This window comes from Acipenser ruthenus, chromosome 3 (genome assembly GCF_902713425.1).
Source record: "Acipenser ruthenus chromosome 3, fAciRut3.2 maternal haplotype, whole genome shotgun sequence".
NCBI classification, from domain to species: domain Eukaryota; kingdom Metazoa; phylum Chordata; class Actinopteri; order Acipenseriformes; family Acipenseridae; genus Acipenser; species Acipenser ruthenus.
This window is the reverse complement of record NC_081191.1, coordinates 105,503,668-105,526,031: the sequence shown is the minus strand read 5'-3', so window position 1 is coordinate 105,526,031 and position 22,364 is coordinate 105,503,668. Positions and strand designations below refer to the sequence as shown.

Sequence of the window (22,364 nt, the reverse complement as noted above, 5' to 3'; positions counted from 1 at the left end):
AAATCCATTTACAAATACGATTCTTCAGTTGACAGGAAAATCTTTGCAATATCACCAAAATTCAAGCAGACATTAGATTAAGGATGTAACTTCCCCTTCAGTGTCAGCTACTGTACCAATAATAATCAAGCCAGATCATTTAAATCCACCCTCTTTGCAGTCTGGGTCGTGTTTTGAGTTTACTCCCTCCTCCCCCAACATTTTAACCAGGGAGTTGGCAACTGAACTGCCTTCCTGCCCCCGGGGAGTTGTCCTGAATGAACCCAAATGTCTTTCTCCCATATAAATTGCTTTGCAAATCACAAGCCACAGCACCCCCTGATGGTACCTATTATGAATGACAGATGCTGTTGGCTGTGAATCTTACCCTATATTGTTAAAAAAAAAAAAGTTGTGATTGTGAATTCTAATATTACTTCAGATATGCATAATGTCACAATAATATATATATTAGGAAAATGTGTCTGTGAAACCAGCTGTAGAAGTTCTATGCTCATAAGCCTGGTGTGTAATCCTTCAGTAATTGTTCTGTGCCCAGCAATGAGAATGAATCAGGGTTAGTTCGTCCGTTATATTCCATTTTATTATTATTATTTATTGTTTTACATGTCACCTTGCACAAAAGACAAGATAAAAAGTTAAATGTTTAATAACGGCTAAATAGCTTCATTTTTTTTTTTCAACATAAACATGTTTTACTTGAATGCTCCCATTTCTCTTTCAGTGTGTGTCTTGGCAAGTCAGCGGCCTGCTGTATAAACTGACAAACAAAAATGATGGACTCACTTTTTAGGGTTTGTTTATTTTCTTGCTTGTGTGCAGCATACTTAGGGTTTCCCGAATTAAAAACAGCAGTCAAGTAACAAGCAAGGTGACCAGCAGATACAGTCAAGTAACAGGCAAGGTGATCAACAGATAGAAGTGCTGTGATCACGTCTGCGTTGTTTCTTGCACCCAAGAAGGCTCATCATAGAGCAGTAACTATTACTGAAGAGATGCTTGTTTCTGCAGAGATGGAACACACTGTCAGACAGCTAAGCTAAACACAGATAGGGGTCAAGACATCAATTAAATTCAGAACCTAGGGATCAAACTCGCAATCTGCTGTCACAGCATTTTCTTTCAGTTACTAACCAGTGGAACACATTAACCACAGATTTACTCGGCATGTAAAAAAAAAGCAAGCTCTGCATGATTTGGATTTTTTTGGTTTGTTTGTTTTTTGCAGTGTTAAAAAAAAAAAAAAAAAAAGACATCAGGTATCAACATGGATTTTTGAAATATAGATCAGGTTCTCCTAACTGACTGAATCAGATTGCAAAGTCATTTTACCTGGACTGCACAGGAACTGTTTTTTCATTTCTCATATTTTCATTTATGATTTAAAGTAAACAACTTGGCATTTGTCTGATTTTCAACAGTACAGGGTAACATTAAGAGGCTTTTCAGCAGTACCCATGGTTATGATGTGGCTGTGGGAATAACTGTTGTACATTGAAGAACCTTGGTCGGATCGATGGATGAGGAAGGTGGCCGCAGCATAGGTGATGCATCAGAAATGTCTTCAATTACCATGAACACTTCAAAGAATGTGCGATTTTCTTTTACGAGAGAACACCATCATCCGACATATGATGTACCTTTCCTATCTTGCTTCATCTTAAAAGAATACAGTTGTCTGCATACAGACAATAACACCTCACTTCTACATAATCCAATGTACCAATATTTGACAAAATGTTATTATTGCTATTAAACACTTTACAACCAACTAAGAACTATTAATATTGCCATTACATACACCAAGAAGTGGTTCTTCAAATTGAAATGATTAATCAAAAAACATTAAAGTCTGGTTTTACTAGCCCTGAAAAATAATATAATTTGACAAAATAAATATTTCACACACATTTGCAGTTTTGAAAAACCTCAGGCTGTATTTTTGAACGATTTCAAGAACACTAAATGCCAAAACAGCACTTAGTGTTCTCCATTCTTTGTTACACAGGTGAGTAGCCCCATATAGAGCTTTCTGTTCTTTTGAATTTCTTTCATTCTGAGATCATTTCAATTCACAGAGCCATTGGGTAAATATAATTCGCCAAAACAAATCCCTTGGACAAAGAAGATCACCTTTATTTACAAACTGAAATGCCCAGTTCTGCATCACTGTGTGTTTTGATTACAGTGTCTCTGTGCCTCGGCTGCGGCTGGGAAAGTTCCTCCACAGTGTCCATTTTGAAATGATTTTGCATCGTATGCCCACACAGTATCAATCCCCTCTCCAGTCATGTGCTCAGGTGCCCATGTGGGAAAGGGGAAACGGCAGGCAATGACTTTGGCTGTGATCTGTAGTTCACTTAGAAGTTTGTCTTCCAACTGAGGCATCTGTAGAAGAACATAAGCATGTTGTTTATACATTGGTTTAATCTATTACAGTAACTTTTTATTTTAGGAAATACAGTGTTTCAACTCATTCCACATACATTTTGAATATGATTCAGATTTGGACAGCATGATTAATCGGATTGAGAACAATGGGGAATAAGGATATACAGTGTTCCCCCTTTATAAGGCTGTAGTCAGGAGCCATAGTTAAGAGAGCGTGCTGTTTGTGTTCCGTCGTATAACGAGAATACTTGTGTTAGTGTCATGGCATCATGGGGCAAATGGGAGCCATGACCGTACAGCCTTATAACCTGTTCTGCAGTATAAAGGGCTGCCTTATAAAGAGAAAGCACTGTATGTCTTTCTGTGCAAAATTATCAATTGCCAGACCTTCTGTTTTATTTAAAAATGCCTTTTTGATTGTCAGGGCACATTTTGATTTAAAGCAGAGTAAAGACTTTGCAAACTTTGCACATCTCATCACTTTGTTTTGTATAAAAAGTTTGTGAAGACTCAGATCCAGTTAGAAGGACAAAATGTCAAACAAGTATCTGCGTGTTGAACTTGATGCCAGTTCATTTTAAAGGCTCTTCGTAGTTCACATTTTCACTTTAATTAAACTTACCATCTGTGGAACTCCAAAGACAACAACATTAGTATACTGAGAAAACTTGACCTAAAAAAAAAACATTCAGAAAATATTTGAATTGAAATTGCAGGAGAAGAAGTGTTACAAGTGAGCTGTATTTTTAAGCCATGGGAAACTTTAGTTCAAGGAAGTGAATGATTTAAAACTAACACTAAGCTCGGCTCTGGCCTCGGGTTCACACAAAGGCACAGCCTTCTTTTTTCACACTTAATAGCAACAGGTTGTAATACATCTAACAATGGGGTGTATAACCACACATGACAGAGGAGACGCAAGTTAAACTCTGGAAATATCCTCTCCTAGGTAACAGTATTGGCAGTGTTAGAATAAAGCCTTTATAATGAGAACAACTCCCAGGATCATAATAAAATATAAAAAAAGTTATACAACACTTCCACCCAGTGGTAAAAGTGAGAATTATCAAATATAAATAGAAGGATTTCCAGTACTGGAGAAAGATGGCCCTTTGGACAGTATAAGACACGCATCTCAATACTATCACAAGCACACACAAAAAAAAGAGCTGATTAAAAGGACTGCAAGATTACGGAAACAAACAGAGAATAACATCTGGGAATTCTCATAATGATGAGACATTTCAACACTGGTCTGCTGACACCATGGATAATTTAAAAAAATCACTTTTTTGGTCTTGTTTAGTTTATTACATTACAACTCGATTACATCTTACTTAATGAAAAACAAACCTTCCATAAATCTGCTATATAAAATCTGGTGTTGTGATGCACTCCCTCCCTCCAGGCCCTATATCTAGAATACCACACCAGCCATGGGTTCAGCTCATAGCCAACGGCTCTGTAGCCTTGCTTTGCTGCTGCAATCACCTACAGTGAATAAATAAATAAATAAATTAGTGTTTAGACATTTAAAATTAATGTTTTTAATGTATTTAATCACAATACAAATGCTTGCAATATCCTTTTGGGCAAAATTACCAGTTGCATTGCTGTAGAAAACTAAATAGTTTTATGATGGGCAAAAGAACACAAAACAATAGAAATACAGTGATATAAAAGTGTTGTGACAGCCATGCTGTTGTGCAGATTTTACACACTAAAGACTTTTACAATTTTAAACACTTGCATGCCTGAATAAATCCTCCACTCTTCAAAAACATCTTTTTAATAACGAGCACTCTTCCTCAGTTTGTAATCTATTTTCAGGGAACAGTGAACAACTAAATGTGGAACATTTCTTGTCCAACTCAGAAATGGGGTTCTGCAATAGTAACTGACCAGTCTGGTATCACACTGGAATAGACACACATTTTGGGGCTAAAATAAAGAATTGGCAATACTTCCCCCTCCCTAAGCACCACAAATCAGCAAGGGTGCCTCAATACTTCCTATATGTATTCCTTCTGTTCTCTGACAACCTTAACCCTTTTTATCTTGGATACCCTTGAATATTTTTAATAAAACATATTGTAACGACGAGTGCAGACAGTGCTGGACTCTCTGTGCTATCGTTCCGGGGCGGAAAGGAAGGGGGTGGGGGTGCACAGAACGCTGCAGGACTCTAAGCCACCAGGAGCTGGACTACTGCACTGTGTAAAACAGTGCTGGGACAGTGTGTTGGGTTTCACAGGAACTACTCCCGCGCTGATACACAAGCACACCTGGAATTGCTGTAAAAACTGGTTCGTCCATGGGGTCCTATAGGTGCAAGTTTGCACCTGGGTTGACCTCTCTCCAGCGCGGGAAGGAGCCAGAGGGGATTGGACTAGTGCGGCTGCTGACTGGCTGAGGACATGGGGACTGCAACATTGTGCGTCTCTGAGAGCTATAAAAATGACAGCTTGCGCACTGTGAGGGGTGAGGGGGGGTTCAAGAGTGGAGAACTGTGCGCTGCTGTAATTATTTGCATGTGGTTGATTGCTATCTGTGTGCTTCCGTGTTGGTGCTTAATAGAGAGCATGCTGTGGCTATTGAACCAAACTCCTAATGTTAGTGTACCTTCATTCTCCATTGCAAAAAGTAAGCTTTGCTGCAATTTATTCTAAAACATCATCATCTTTTCTACAAACTGACAACAAGGCTATGAGAAGTTGGGAAAATATAGCTCAGTGTTCAGTCATGTTTGAAATACATGTTAAGATTCAATTTGCCAACTCACTATTCGCCCATCACCACTTCCAATGTCGACAAGCGATCCTGTTCTTGACTGTAGCATCTTTAGTACATTTGCAATCTGAGCTGGAGTTGCTGGAACAAAGGGTAAGCAGATCTTCCTGAGGGCTGGGATTACAAATGGAGTGGCCACAGCATAAAGTGCTATCAATGTCCCTCCTACCACTCCAGTTACCCATAATCCCCATCGCTTTTTTCCAACGCTACCAGGGTTAGAATCCTTGGCGAAGCTTGAATCTTGCAGAAATTTGGACATAGTGGTGACCCTGAGACCAAGAAAAGGTGTCAGGTGTAACAATATCAAGAGCAAATATAACTCTGCACACACTAATGTAGAGGTAATAGGGTTAATCGTGTAATAACTGGAAGGGTACAGACTTCACACACGGTACAGAGGTAATAGGGTTAATCGTGTAATAACTGGAAGGGTACAGACTTCACACACGGTACAGAGGTAATAGGGTTAATCATGTAATAACTGGAAGGGTACAGACTTCACACATGGTACAGAGGTAATAGGGTTAATCATGTAATAACTGGAAGGGTACAGACTTCACACACGGTACAGAGGTAATAGGGTTAATCATGTAATAACTGGAAGGGTACAGACTTCACACACGGTACAGAGGTAATAGGGTTAATCGTGTAATAACTGGAAGGGTACAGACTTCACACACGGTACAGAGGTAATAGGGTTAATCATGTAATAACAGGAAGGGTACAGACTTCACACACGGTACAGAGGTAATAGGGTTAATCGTGTAATAACTGGAAGGGTACAGACTTCACACACGGTACAGAGGTAATAGGGTTAATCGTGTAATAACTGGAAGGGTACAGACTTCACACACGGTACAGAGGTAATAGGGTTAATCATGTAATAACAGGAAGGGTACAGACATCACACATGGTACAGAGCTAATAGGGTTAATCGTGTAATAACTGGAAGGGTACAGACTTCACACACGGTACAGAGGTAATAGGGTTAATCGTGTAATAACTGGAAGGGTACAGACTTCACACACGGTACAGAGGTAATAGGGTTAATCATGTAATAACAGGAAGGGTACAGACATCACACATGGTACAGAGCTAATAGGGTTAATCGTGTAATAACTGGAAGGGTACAGACTTCACACACGGTACAGAGGTAATAGGGTTAATCGTGTAATAACTGGAAGGGTACAGACTTCACACACGGTACAGAGGTAATAGGGTTAATCGTGTAATAACTGGAAGGGTACAGACTTCACACATGGTACAGAGGTAATAGGGTTAATCATACAACAACTGGAAGGGTACAGACATCACACACTGTACAGAGGTAATAGGGTTAATCATACAATAACTGGAAGGGTAAAGACATCACACACTGTAAAAAGGTAATAACCTAATCATGTTATAACTGGAAGGGTACAAATATTTGTATAAAATTGAGAGGTTATCGAATTATAGCCTGATCGAAAACGTGTATGGGGCTAAGAGTGTATGATAAACGGTGTGTTGAACATCACTGTGCAAAATTAAGGCAGTTATGTTCACTCTTTACAGTGTGACAGAAGGACGGATTCGATCGTAGGGCACCCCACTTTTTTTAATGAGGACCCTAAAAATCACAAAAAATAAAATCCCTAACTTCCAAGAAGTATTGGGACGTGGTATGTTGAGCAGTCCAGAATTGTGTCACATCACCCTATAACAATATTGTAAAAGGTGGGAAAAATAAAGACAGCGGGGTATTTATCTCATTTTTCAATCATAATTCTACCATATTGGACTTTCAAATAATAATACAGTATTTTAACTTTGAATTGTTCGCTTATATATATATATATATATATATATATATATATATATATATATATATATACATATATATATATACATATATATATACATATATATATATATATATATATATATACATATATATATATATATGTATATATATATATATACATATATATACATATATATATATATATACATATATATACATATATATATATATATATATATATATATATATATATATATATATATATATATATATATAATGAAAGAAAAGCTACACAATACACGATTTTTAGATTTCATCACTCACCTAGTTCAACTGGTGCACTGAGCCTATAACCCTCACCGTGACCTTTTCTATGGTTCCGCTAATATGACCATAACATACCACACAATATAATGATATAGTTTGCTCCGTAGGCCTGCGTAATCTTTTATACAAAATATCGCGCAGGCAACTGAATAATCTTTCAAAATAAAATAAAATAAAATAAACCTGCACACCCTCCAACCTACCGTATCCTTCAGATAACAAATGATATAACAGTACAAATCGCAGTGCAACAGTTTATTTGTCCCGACGTGTACCACAACCCCATTTTCACATTAAGAACAAGTCATTAGTGCCACATGCTATTTTGCAGAGAACCATACATGTTTTAAAATCGCAAATGGCTCCGCATTGAGGCTTAAATTCTTAACTTTTAAAAATAACGAGAACTCGATACACTACTGCTAACAGGTTCTCACATAGGTTTATGTCTCTCTGTTGTACATTGATATAATTATTTCGTCACATTGAGAATACGTTAAAAATATTAGAAGGTATTATGTTTAAAGGGACAATAAAACTGTGCAATTCATACTAGTTGTTTAAATGTTACTGTACTACTGTAGTAGCAATTTAATTTACTTCAGTAAGGAGAACGAGGACACAAACACAACAGACAGCTTCCTTATAATGGAATTCTGTTGGCATCATATCCGGTATGTGTGCAACGGTGGTGCAGTCCCCCTTTTGTAAAACTCCAATCCAAGACGGAATATATATATATATATATAAAGAAAATGATGGTATTATGGTCAGATGACCTATCATATCAGGCATCAAGGTGTACATACTTTGCAAGCTACAACGTTTGAAGGGATCAGAAAATATAGACATTTCTAATTGAGTAAAACTTGCACACTCCTTTTTTTCAAATTGCCACTTGAAGTCTAATTGATAATGATAATGTATTTATTTTCAAATCTGGTTAGTTGATGGATACTAATAAATATATATATATATATATATATATATATATATATATATATATATATATATATATATATATATATATATATATATATATATTGACAATCATTTTTATGGTATTTGTTCCAAGCGAATGTGATACAATAATATGAATAACATTTTAAACACAAACTTAAAAAAAAACTTTTAATGTAGTGCAGTTAACATCAATTTCAATATAATTAATGTTCCCTCTCCAACAATTCCAGCATGCCAGGGACATACAAGCGGAAAACAAATCGTGGAACACCACAGGAGGCTACAAAATGAGTTATTGAAAAGAACCAGGCCATCAGAGCTGTTGCAAAAAACTTTGACATTTGTCATGTGTCTCTCAGCCGGTTTATAAAGAAAACACAAATGGCACCAGAAAAGGGGTCTGAAACACCTCCCCCAGTTGTGGGTTATAAATCCCATCAAGTCTTTAACGAAGAACTAGAGACTGCCCTTGAAGAATATCTCATTCAAACTGCAGAGCTATACTGTGGACTAACTCCAAATGAAGTCAGGAAGCTTGCATAGATGCATTTAAATAATACATTATTTAATAAATATAGTGCACCCACGTTAATAAACTGTAATTCACACTCACAATCATGTTCCATTAAACTAAAACTGCATTATTCCAAAGTTAAGCATTTGTAAACAAAACAAACATTAAAAAAAAAAAAAATACATTTTCAACATGAGCATGTGAGGTAACAACCTATTACAGTATAACGTCATTAAATTGTATGGGCCATTCACTGTACATTTAAGTAAATGTAACTACATGGTTGGAGTATACAGTGATTATTAACACATCAATACTGAATAGTTTTGATTTTGGAAACATATTATAGATGTAGATTGTCATAGTAAATGTATATATGTAACAAAAAAGCATAGTGGCATAGTGACTACGGTTTTCAGTTCGTTTTCGTAAGATTCTCTCTACAAAAGTATTGCTGTCAGCAGTGCAAGCCATTATTGCAGGAACCCAGGTACGCGTTGGAGCCCAGCAGCATTTAACAAGTTCCAAAAACAGTAACCTCACAGCAGTGATTGTGTTCCTCTGTGCAGTGCTCAGCTGACATCTACACTTCCCCAAATGCATCCCATGAGTGAATCTCGATCCTAGATGCAGATAAGCAATTCCAAAGATCATTGGATTCCCCAAAACATGTGTTACTCAGGTTCAATTCTTTCATTTTCTTTTAATAAATGCCATATATTGAAGTTTGGCAAGAACGTTAGCAAAATTGTGTTTCAAGTTGAAGAGCGCCTATTTTCCGCTACTCCAGAGCACATTCTGTGGCAGTTTCTTGATCTGTAACAACAAATATATGATAAATAAATACCCACACATAATATATTATGAATACATTGTTAACATAACTTAACTGCATAAACTGGTCCTGGAGAGCTGCAGGGTCTTCTGGTTTTCACTTCAATCGAGCTCTCAGTTACTTAATTGCACCACTTATTGTCTTAATTAGTCAAGATTAACAGGTCATCCAGATCTTTAGCTATTGATGATGTAAAGACACCTAAAGACACAACCTGCAGGATTGGGGCTCTCCAGGACTAGGGTTGGCGATCCCTCTATTGCAAAATAGTGATATATTACTTTGCCAATGGAGAGTATTTTAAGCTGTATTATTTTATTTCTTAGCAGACACCCTTATCCAGGGCAACTTACAATTGTACAAGATATCACATTATTTTTACATACAATTACATTATTTTGTACAGATTATTTTTTACATACAATTACCCATTTATACAGTTGGGTTTTTACTGGAGCAATCTAGATAAAATACCTTGCTCAAGGGTACAGTAGTGTCCCCCACCTGGGATTGAACCCACGACCCTCTGGTCAAGAGTCCAGAGCCCTAACCACTACTCCACACTGCTGCCCTGTAGATTATTATATACATATATATATAGGCTATTGGATGTATCACTATATTATGTATCTAGTATACAGTAAACAACGGTAAACTTAAACTTCTTAGTTCCTTATGAAAGTTGTCTCTTTTTGGAGATGTGTGCTCTTTCTCATGAAGTTTGAAATATGACTCTGTTTTATATATTTGGTGTGTTTTGTGATGTATTGAAACATGCAACTGTTTTAGTTGGTTTTGGTTTCCTTACAAGGCAAATGTTTTGTCTGTAGTCGGAAATTCTCAAGTCGTTCTTGTTGCTAAACATGGGTATGCCCAGCTTGCTGAACAATAGCTGTATTTAGAAATGAAGATGTTTTGGTAAATACAATTTTTCAATTTGTAAATGATTTAAGGAATAGTTATTACAAAATATAGTTCAATTGATAAATAGTTCAAAAGGTAAATGGTACCGCATGTGCCTGTATTGCCTGCTGTTATTCAACTGCCAACATAGTTGACTAAAAAACGCCACTAGATGGCAGACTGCAACCCATAATTTTGCAGTGAATGTGAATACAGTACATTAACAATTGCAGAAAAAGCATAATGTACTCAACAAGAAGGTCGATCAAAGATTGGGCATCTTTTATAACACAATGCTGTGTTCAGAGAGGAATAATGAACCCTTACTGTCAAATGTTCCTTCTATTTGCCAATGTTGTGCAGGTTACAGCTGTCAATGTCTTATCAACTTGGATTCTAATAAAAAATAAAAAAAAAAATGTAATTGCTAAGTCTTACCTATTTAATACTACCACTAGCTAAATAGGTATCAAATGTGCAGTTTTGAAAGACACACATGGTGTAATATTTTCATTTAAAAATGTTATCAGGTACTACTTTAGGTTAAAGGAAGCTCTATGCCTTACACAGGTTATTTGTTCACACTTGCACTTCCTGGGTCAAAGCATTAAGGGCCAAAAGTATGTCAGCCAATAAGGGAAGCAGCTGGTTGGTTAATGACAGGACAAAAACATTGAAGGGGTGGGGACAATTTCACCCTCCAGGTGAAATACCCACGCAAGTGCAACACTAACTGAAAACTTGGCTTTCAAACAGATACTTCTTTACCCAGGTGTAGTACCATCTAAAAACTGGGCCCAATTTTGATGAACGCTAAAAATAAAAAAAGGAAAAGACATTGTGCAAACTGAAGAGGGTCTGTGGGGAGTCCTGCCACATCCCCCTGTTGTGCTTTTGAACAGAGCAAAGGCTGGACACTGGTGCTATTTGGTTAGCTTTTGGCCAGTCCATGGAAACTGGGACTCAGAAAGGGTTGTTAGCACATCAGAAATCGGCTTCCCCTTTAATGTGGAAAACATCTTACTGTGCATGTGTTTTTTGTGATTTTTTTTAAAATCCATTATGAACATCCCACCACTTGAGCTTATATTGTGTACAGTGCAGAAATTGTATCTGTTCCATATGGAGCATAATGAACATTATTGTTGAAGTAAAAACTATAGATGTGTATGATACAAAATGTTTTTGTTTTAAACAGAAATACACTTTAAGCATACTTGTTGATGTAGTTATTATTTTAATGTCCTATTTCTCAGAATGTCCACACATATTAAACCCATCAGAAACTGGATATGTGCTTAATATAAAATGAGTAAGTTTACAACTAATTATTTAATGCATACATCTTTTATGTGGCCTAAATTTTGCTCCAAACTTGAGTTCTCATGTAATTTTCACTTTATATTTTCATATTTAATGTTTTCCTTGGCAGAGTAACTATCGTGACTTCCAACAATACAAATGTGTATGTTTGCATATTCTTTGCATAGTGGGCCCACAGAAGTTGAACTCGAGTTATTTAAAGAAGGTTTTTATTTTCATATCAAAAAGCAATAGGTGCACAAGAAAAAACAGGAAGAGGGTTATTTAAGTGTAAAGGACTAAAAGGAAGGAATCTCATGTAATTAAGAATTTGTTTATAAAACACACAAGTATATACACGCTTCAGAAAAATCATGTCAACACGTTCATTCTAATAGTAGTGCATACAGACATCTATCAGAACTATTGTATATGTTTAATTGGAAAGAACACAATGTGACCCGCACAGCCTCAAACACTAACACATTGCTCATCTGGACTGTTACTTAATCGTTTTTTTTAATGTTATATTTAAATAGAAGAAAACTTTGCTTTTTTAATGTAGACGTGGAATTCCATTCAAGTTTACAAACGTACAGTTCTGAACAAACATTCAAATTATTATATTGCGTTGACCATCAAAAATGACTCAAGAAATATTGGCTTTAGGCAAGTGAACATATCTTTACATCAAAATTATAGCAGCATTTGGGTTTAAAACATTTTAAAGTGGCCAGAAAGCATATACTATGAATACAAAACTTCATGTTGTGCTTTACATTCTGTGCTACATACAATATGGTGGTAAGTGTACTGTTTCACTTCAATGAGTAATCATAACTCTATTCAAATGATCTATTACTCATTGTTTTACACAGTGCAAAATGAAAATGGGTTCTAACTTGAATTCTTTCAGTTTCTTGTCTAACTGTGGCAGAAATGTACCCAACTTTTTAAATTATCCTCTTATGATTCCATGCATAATGGGAAATGCAAGAACACACACTTCTGTTAAACTGACAATTAGTGATTAGAAAATGATTGGAACCAATGTGTGTACCCCATGCAAATCTGGGTATGAACTGGAAACAAAAGGTCTGAAAATAACATTGCTCATTAGCAGTTGAAAGTTTGTGGATGGAGGTTTGGTTTTCAGTGGAAAGGTTAAAGGTAGTGCCAGTTTACTGTACTGGTACATATAATGCTTTTTGTTTTTTTTGTAAACTTGCTATTGGCTCAACTTCTCCACGTGTTCAATACCAGAACCTTACCAATAGAATGCGCTGCAATGCGAATATTCTTCCCTACCTCACTTCCTCACAATCAACCAGGAGGAATATTTTTTTTTATACTGTATGTCATTTTTGGTGGAATGACAAATAATGATAACGAGGAAATACAATGAGAGAATCTTACAGAACTCACAGCAAGATGATATTAACCAGGTAAGAAATAAAACATTGTAGCAGAAAAATGTAGCGGATTGGCTTTATTCCAATTTAGCCACTTGCTGCACATATAATACTGTATGTTCAATAGCAAAAAATAACAGTGTGATGTTAAAAAGCATGAGTGTTATGTTTCTATTTTCTTTTAGTCCCACTCTGTACAGTCTTTAACATCTGAAAGTGACAGAACTTTCCTGAAACAAAAGAGAAATGGCTCATTAACTGAAAGCAGCAAAACCTTTTTATTACAGGTTTCATAGTGTTCCAATGAACAAAGCCAGTCAGATATGTACTGCAAAAGGAGAGAGATTTATTACGGTATTTGGTGACCCTTAGAAAAATAACATTTGAAAACAAGCAAGCCTAATCATGAGGTGTCTCTTCCTGTTCTTTCTCCCACTCTTTTGGACCTGTCTGAAATAACAGACTGTTTAAAGTAAAAGTATTATTATTATTATTATTATTATTTATTAGCAGACGCCCTTATCCAGGGCGACTTACAATTGTTACAAGATATCACTTTGTTTTTTCATACAATTACCCATTTATACAGTTGGGTTTTTACTGGAGCAATCTAGGTAAAGTACCTTGCTCAAGGGTACAGCAGCAGTGTCCCCCACTGGGGATTGAACCCACAACCTGTGTTGACATCCAGTCAAGAGTCCAGAGCCCTAACCACTCCTCCACACTGTTGAGGGTTAAAAGTAGATTTGACTAGCAAAAGCCACAGGGTTTGTAGGCAAGGACTGATCTGAATTGTGTGTTTCTATTTTCTATGTTGCATATTGTGTGAGAATAAGATAAGGCAATTTAAGAACAATTATTCAGAACTAAATGTGTCAATCTCAACACAACACAATACTGATGCATGGTGTTATTTTTTTCTTTTTAAAAAAGATGACAGTGGGCTGTATTGCATGTTCCTAATATTTAAATCCTTACCTGTTAATAGGTGTTCCGTACTATTGTTTTTGTTTAGATCATTGTTTGCAGTGTTTACCATTATATTCAAGCCTAGGATCCTCAAGACTGGTTGTAAGGGAGTGAGGTGGGAAATCACTTTACCATTGCAATAGGAAAGCATTGTGCACTGAAGCCTGTGCAACATTAATATGCACCTCTCTTCCTCAGGATCAGCCTTGAAGAAACTTTTCTGAAGTCACTTTGCTGAAATAGGCAGATAATGGTCTACAGAACACACACACACACAGCAATAGGATATTAAATAGGTTAAAAATAAAACTTTACTGTAGGAGATACTGTACATTTACAGGAATGTTTTAGTTGAACTTTAAAAATCTACATTATACCACAGTTTAAGGTACTATGTACAGCCGACTCTGTTTCTTATGTTATACTGCAAGTGTCTTATGAGCACTTTGGGTGTGCCAGAGGATTGCAAAGCCATTATCCATGCAGTTCACATTTCTGTCAGTTGGTTACGAAAAAAAAAGAAGTTGGAATGTTATGAAATTCAAATGGTTGAGTGGCTTTGTGATTTATAATAATTAAATATTTTAAATGAATGCTCAAACAAGCCCAGATTTACAGGCTTACACAGTTTGACACAATTGTTGTTCAATTAAAACCCTTCCCCAACAGCATTCTTTATTATTTAGTTAAAGATTTAAATGAGAAGTCCCTATTTTGTTGTTTTGAAGTGTAAAAATGAGTCAGTCACATGCTTCTTAGTTCAAAAACCCTTTAGTTACAATATTTTTTGTACAACCTACAGTAAAAGGTGCTGATTTACTGAACATATAAAAACCAGATTACACTTTTTTTTTTCTTTAACAGAACAAAAAACATGCTATTAATATCATTGTTGGTACAAGTGCTAACAGACTGACCTGATTATAATGCACAGAAAACCTTTCACAATCTGATTTGTACAGACATGCCACACAAGTTTGGAAAGTAATTCTTACCACAAGTGAAGAAAAGCTAAATGTTATCACCACTCCCTCGCCTATTCTTTCCAGCCCAAAGGGCACATTGAATAATTACTTTGCCTAAACATTGACGAGACTCCTGTGTGCCACTAATCCCACGATTCATTCTCAATTGTTCACTATCCTGTATTTAAAATCATTATTTTATTAGGTATGGTCAGTCAGGTTCACAAGCAAGCAAGAGTGATTTTGCTCTGTTACATTCCTGTAACTTTAAGAGGACATAGTAGTAGTTAGGGAACATTTTAGATATAATTTGTCCCAACTAATCATCCATTTGCCACTGCTAATGACATTACTTCACCTAGTACTAGTACTGTAATCCTACAAATCAGAAACCTGTTGTCACAATGCAACATTGAATGGATGGCATAGGTAATATTTACATATCAAAGAAAATAAGACAATGTAGAGCAAGCCAGTTAAGGCAACTATGCTGGGGGAAAAACAAATACATACAGTACTTGTCCTTCAATTTCAGTTTTTGTATCCAGCTAAGGGTAACATGCCTTCTTGGTCACTTTACCAGCTGATCAGTTTCCACCGGTTTAAATTCATTTCAATGAAAAGTCTTGGCACCAAACTGCATTCAAATTTAAGACGATTCATGTAAGGGAACATACTTTACTAAGTCACTTTTGAAATCTGTAGACCATTGTTCCTCATTCAAGATAAAAATATTGTAATCTGTGTTCCTTGCAGGAAGGTCGTACAATTGGGCATATCCTGTTCTAAAAAATTTCAATGACCTCTAAATTATCGTCTTTTTTGGCAACTGTTCCAAAACTAAATAGCCAAACTGCTAACACCAAACAATGTATTTTAATTTCCAATTTGTGCAGAGTAAAATTATTGTAAACAAATATATAGCAATAATAATATATAGATTAATCTTTTTTGCACTTTATATCATTTTTATACGTTGGTCTAAAACAAGAGGTGAATTTGAGAATTGTTTGAGAAGGAAGTTGTAGTCCTTAGTTCTAGATGGTCCCATGGATATTTAGGCTTGGGTTTGACAGCTAGGTGAAGTGGTACTTGCTGCTGTCTGGGAAGGTGGTGGCACTGCAATGTCTTGCTGTTGTGCCTCAGTCAACGAGCTCAGAGTATATGGAGGAGGTGCGTCACTGATACTGCAGGCATCATAGTTTTCTGGTATATGAATTGCGTGGGAGTCTGTAACTTCCTCTCTTGGGCTGTATTCACTGTACGGAGGAGGCTTCAAATCATCTGTAGAGAAAAGAAAAACAGATACCTAATACTATTAGGGACTCAGCCACAGATGTTCTATGTGAATGTCTTTGGACTATCAAGTAAAACATTTGCATATGGTATTAGCGTCTTCAGCCAACCACTTTTAAATCACAGTCAACGTCATACCCAAATATGCACTTTGTACACAAATTGTTTCAGAACATGGATGAGCAGAGTAAACCACACTTTGGATACTGCAGAGAATGGAGCTGCTGAGTGGTAAACAACTGGAGAACTCCCTGGGCTGCAGATTAAAAATACTACATAAACAGACATGCTGATGTCAAAGGCTTCAATGGGAGGGAGGAGAGGATCTTTTTATTACTGGTGAAGTGACACGCTGTGGTAGCCTACAACAAATATGCCAATCAAATCCAGGGCTGAGAGCCAAACCCTAGTGTATGTTAATGTTCAACAGGAAATATATATATCCCTTCTTATTGCAAGATGGAATTTACTGCAAATTACAACAAATACATAAGGCTTTCACTGTAAAATATAAATAAATATTGTATTTTACCAGACACTGCTTCATAGGGAGGTGGCACATCTACATGACTGTATGCAGGGGCTGGAGGCACTGATCCAGAGGGCTCCCCAACAGAAACATCATCCTGAACACCATACCAACTGGGCCAGATTGAAGTCTATAAATTGAAGAACAAAATCTGTATCAATAGCATTTAGCTTCCACAGTAATATAACATACAAATATTATTACATTGTGCCTACCCACCCTCCACAGGGCAACACAACACAACACATTGGATTGATTTCTAGCTAAAGTTGATTGCAACTACTGGACAGAAATAATTATGGACCAATCAAAACAGACATGGACTTTTCAGTAACTGACAGAAACGTACACGTAACTAGCAAGAATAAACTTCTAGAAAACATATACATAATTATATACAGTGACTAACAAATTTCAAGGATAAAAGTTTCCAGGAGTAACCGTTTTGGAGTTCACAATACTGTATTTGGCTACAGACGTAGCATTTCCCTTCATTATTAGATCACAGTTTCCATTAACAGGACCTTTGTGGCAGGAATGTACAAACAACCCAGAGTGTTACTAAAGGTTATTACAGCCTCTTTCTGATAGAATATTCAAACATGCAAAAAAACATGCTCGTCCCAGCTCTAGTAGAAAAAGAATGGCTTCCTGATCTTGCCATTCTGATCTTTGTCGATAGGGAGGGTGGCTGCACTAAGTGTTAGTGGGCGCTTCCCAGCACAATACAAACCCCGGGCCTGCTTCTGAAACAGGGACAGGCATCGGCATACAGCTGCACAGGGTTAAACTCACAGCTGCACACGTTCTGCCTCTCCTGGGAGATGTCTCCAAAAGGGAAGGCACAAAAACACATTAACAACATCCATAAAAAACAATCAAGAGGTGCAACTGTATGGAGACTGTTAGGAAAACATGACTGAATCTAGGAAAAGACCTACATTTTGTCGCTCACACATCTGGTGTAGATAGGCTCTTCCACCAACGATCACAATCTGTGCATTGCGTGGGTTACTAAGGTATGCATCCAGCTGTCTCTGCCGGGACCGATACCAGCAAATGTAGAAGAAGATTTTGATAATAATAAATATTATCACTATTCTATATCAAAACAATACAGACAGACAGAGACAAGGTAAAGTTAGTGTCAAAAATGGTTAAATGTTCAAAAGACATCTGTAATAAACTTTAAAAAAGGAACAGGTTAAGAAGTGATATTTCATCCAATTGTCTTCAATATTTACAGTATCATTATCTTTTGTTTCCCTTTTCAACCAGAAATACATCAGGCAGGCAAACACAGGGCTTAAAATGGTGATCAGTCTATCTACCTATCTATCTATCTAGGTATGGTTCTTTCACAATGCAGAGGATAAAAGTTTGAGTTGTGTTACAATTGATTTGATTTTGCATGCCAGGATATTAGCATCTGAGCATTCTGTCCATTTAAGAGTACAAAATGCTAAACTGTAATATGAAGCTAAATATCAAGCTAAAAATGATGAGTGCTGGAATTACACTGCAGGGATGTGACCTTAACCAGGCCACTACTGATGGGAAAGTAATTTCTGGCAGGCTTTTGATATGAACTCCTGTTTTGCTGATGCATTTAAAAAAAAAAAGGTTATTCAGGGGGACAGGTGTTGCATAACATCAAAATCTTTCCAATAGTAAAAAGTGAAAGGCAATTTTCCAAAAGGCTCAGTGTTTTGTAATGGCTTAAGTTGTCATAGTGATGGGAAAGCAAGCTGTACCATGGTTGGCAATAGCAAGGCTTGATATTGACCCCACTGGTTTAGTGCTGCACATATTGCCAAACGAGAAGCAGGCACGGGCAGACTACAACCAAGAATGATCTCACCCATACCTCCACATTTATAACATGCTTTACTGTCTTCATTATTTGAGATTCTCCTATTTTTATGGCCATCCTAATTAGCAATCAGTGCAATACTTACATGTACCAGTACAGCTCCATTGTAGGTTCAAATGCAATTGCTTCTCATTACTAAACACAATGCTGTTGTGCTGTTTAAAAAAGAAACAATTGAAGCCATGAGGATAAAACTCCGGAACTGTTGTCAGGAAAATGTAAAGCATGCCAAGCAATGTAAATGCATGGTTGGAATGCAATCCCCTCACAATGATAAAAGCTGTATATGACATTACAGCTATAAAAAAAATATATAACTATTACTCACCTGAACACTCCCAATGTGCTGTATGCGTTCAGTAAGACATGCAGGTTTTATGTTCCTCTAATATATGCAAGAAATGTTTTTACCCTGGAAAAAAACAAAAAAAAACACTTGTTACATAATTTTTTTTCATAAGGATGACTAAAAGCAAAACACTTCAGTGAATTCCCTTTATCTAGGAAAGAAACAAAATCTGTAATTCTCATGAATTAGACCTTATTCACAAAGCTTTAACTCAAACAGCATTACTCAAATACACTTTGAAAAACAAACAAACATTCTTTCACATGATGGTAGCAAAAAAAAAAAAAAAAAAAAAAAAAAGATTTTTAATTCATGATCAAACATGATATACGATACTGCACTACACTTAAATACATCTATATCTGTATGCCCTGCTTTTAGTTAGTGTTGTACTTGTTTGGTCATTTCACTGTGAGAAGGAAATAGTCTCCACCCCTTCAATGGCTTATTTCCTGTCTAACCAACCAGGTGCTTCAGCTAATGAATGACATGGTTTGCAGCCAGTAACATACTGAGGGTTAAATGACCTAAGAAGTGCTCATGGAAATAAGACAGAAACCGAAAACTTAAAGTACCAAATATCATGTTTTACATTGAAAATGCAGGTTTGCTATAACATGTGTTTTGTTAAAAAAAACTGCCTATGAGACACATAGCTACCATAATGGAAGTGGGAAAAAAAGGTCATATTTATGAAATTATTTTGTTAGCTCCAATTACTTTCAATAACTCACGAGTTAAAGCTTTATGAACGGGCCCACAGTGAATTAAATACATTTTAATGAAATGTTACATAAATAATGCAAATTGTATACCTACAGTAAAACCAAAAGTGTACCAAAAGAAAGACATGAAAACAGCAAATCTGAAAGCCTAGCCCGATACAGACTTCAAAGCTGTTCCGCAAAGGAAAAAAAAAAAGAATAGAAATCCAACAATTAAGACAAAAACTAAATTACATAAAATAAGCTCCTCAAAAATAACACACACACAGCTTCACCAAGCATTTAATTGAGTCACAATGCATTTATTCTACAAGCAATAAGTAAGTAAACAAAACATTCAAAGTTTAAAAGACCAAAATGTTACTAGTTCTATTCACATCGAATTACTCTGCACATGTTATTTATGGCTAATTTAATAATGTCAATGGTATTCAACTTGGTAATGCTGACTTTTTCTGGCACTGCACAGTTCTTAACAAATTGACTGAAATACCAGTTACTTCTCCCACAAATAAAACTTCCCAATTATTTAAAAACCAAAGAAACATCAACGTTGTAAACCTAAGTGGTTAACAACACTAAATGTTATCATGCTATTTCAATACCACAAACTTGCACACTGAAAAGAAAAGTCATCTCCACTGAACTATCGGCTGCAGTACACCCACTCTCCCTCAACATCAAATTAACCCTATAGCAGGAACATCTTACTCATAATCAAATCAGACTGCATTTCACAGAAAGTTTCAAAAGCAGAAACTTAGAGTAAGCTGCTTCATTTTTCATGTTCTTAGTTTTTAGGGTCCTAATCGATGAAGGGCCTTAAGTTATTACAGGAACTTTAAAATCAATTCAGTAGATCACTGGTAACCAATGTAAGGACCTGAGCACTGGAGTAATATGTTGAGAATGACGAGTATGAGAAAGCAGTCTGGCAGGTGTGTTCTGAACAAGCTGAAGCCTTCAGAGCTTAGTGGAAAGTAGACACAATGAACATAAATGAAACATTTTAATTGTTGTCTGTGAAAGGATAAGCAAAAAAAAAAAAAAGGCCAACAAGATGCTTGGATGCACAGTGCAAAATCAAGGGAAGTAATGTTAAAACTTTACAATGCATTAGAAAGACCTCATCTAGAATATTGTGTTCAGTTCTGGTCACCTCGCTACAAAAAGGATATTGCTGCTCTAGAAAGAGTGCAAAGAAGAGCGACCAGAATTATTCCGGGTGTAAAAGGCATGTCATATGCAGACAGGCTAAAATAATCTATTCCGTCTTAAACAAAGAAGACTATGCAGCGATCTGATTCAAGCATTCAAAATTCAAAAAGGTATTGACAATGTCGTCCCAGGGGACACTTTCGACCTGAAAAAAGAAACAAGGACCAGGGGTCACAAATGGTAGATTAGATAAAAGGGCATTGAGAACAGAAAATACGTGGCACTTTTTTTACAAAGAGAATTGAGAGTCTGGAACCAACTCCCCGCTAATGTTGTTAAAGCTGCCATCATAGGATTCTAAGAAGCTGTTTGATGAGATTCTGGGATCAATATAGTACTAACAACCAAATGAGCAAGATGGGCCAAATGGCCTCTCGTTTGTAAACTTTCTTATGTTCTTATAATCTCCTTTTTTGTCTCCCTTCAATTTCACTCATGGGAGGGATTTCTGATATTCCACTTTAGGCTTGAAGCATATTTTATGTAGGCTACAGATAGCAAATCATCAAGGTCATATATAAAGAACAATAAAACAATGTATTGCAAAGTACAAAAATAGTAAGTGGGGGAGGAAATCTGCAAAGGAAGGATTCAGAATTGCGTAGGAACAACACCTCTTCTTTATTGTAGGATTTTAAACCAGCTCTGAATACGGATAAACCATACGCATAATCTGCACATACCGATACTGATGCAGATTTTATCATTATTAATAATGATTCAATACGAATATCTGTCAACTTTATGGCAAAGTTTATTTGATGTTAAAAAACACAAAGGCCCAAATAGTTTATTTTTCATTTTGCCAGAGTGGCAAGTCAACTAGAAGGTTGTTTGTTTCGACATATCACACCAACATGCAATCACAAATGGTTATGCTCACAGATCTTTTAATAGCCTACGAACGTTGGGGAACTTTGTTAAAATATATATAGTGTGTGTGTGTGTGTGTGTGTGTAACTGTGCTTAATTTCCCCACCATTATGAAGACAGATGATTTTCAGATCAATCCAAGTCATTCAGAAGTTTTAAGCCCCCAAGCTATTTTTTTTTTTTTAAACACCTAGAATAGTGTTTTTTCATCTTGTTAATAACGCTATTTGTAAAATACAGTCTATCCCGCCTAACAAAATGCATTAAACTACAGTCCTAAGTATTTATCGTTTCTTTGAGGCTTCACTTAATTCAGGCCCACAATTAATTATTTTACTTGATAA

At 36.2% G+C, this 22,364-nt stretch overlaps 1 protein-coding gene across 2 annotated transcripts; it reads right to left on the bottom strand.

Moving 5' to 3' along the window:
• Nucleotides 1–669: 669 nt before the first annotated feature.
• LOC117435542 (ATP synthase subunit C lysine N-methyltransferase-like) lies at nucleotides 670–7,922 on the bottom strand. 2 transcript variants are annotated; one of them, XM_034058819.3, is made up of 5 exons: nucleotides 7,292–7,915; nucleotides 5,174–5,453; nucleotides 3,745–3,882; nucleotides 3,014–3,064; nucleotides 670–2,388 (listed from the first exon to the last, which is right to left on the bottom strand). In XM_034058819.3, exons 2-5 carry the CDS (start codon nucleotides 5,441–5,443, stop codon nucleotides 2,167–2,169), a joined length of 681 nt encoding a protein of 226 aa, XP_033914710.2. In that variant the 5' UTR covers nucleotides 5,444–5,453; nucleotides 7,292–7,915; the 3' UTR covers nucleotides 670–2,166. The 2 variants fall into 2 exon arrangements, with proteins under 2 accessions (XP_033914710.2, XP_058876459.1); XM_059020476.1 differs by lacking the exon at nucleotides 3,745–3,882 and having other exon boundaries at nucleotides 7,292–7,922.
• Between the last annotated feature and the right edge of the window lie 14,442 nt (nucleotides 7,923–22,364).

Bases quoted from the DNA above. Each gene is read 5' to 3' on its own strand.
- LOC117435542 (XM_034058819.3), bottom strand. From the start codon at position 5,443: ATGTCCAAATTTCTGCAAGATTCAAGCTTCGCCAAGGATTCTAACCCT. The intron at 3,883-5,173 runs GTGAGTTGGCAA...TATTCACTGTAG, and splicing joins GAAGTGGTGATGGGCGAATA to GTGATTGCAGCAGCAAAGCA. The intron at 2,389-3,013 runs GTAAGTTTAATT...GTTCTTCTACAG, and splicing joins TCTTTGGAGTTCCACAGATG to ATGCCTCAGTTGGAAGACAA.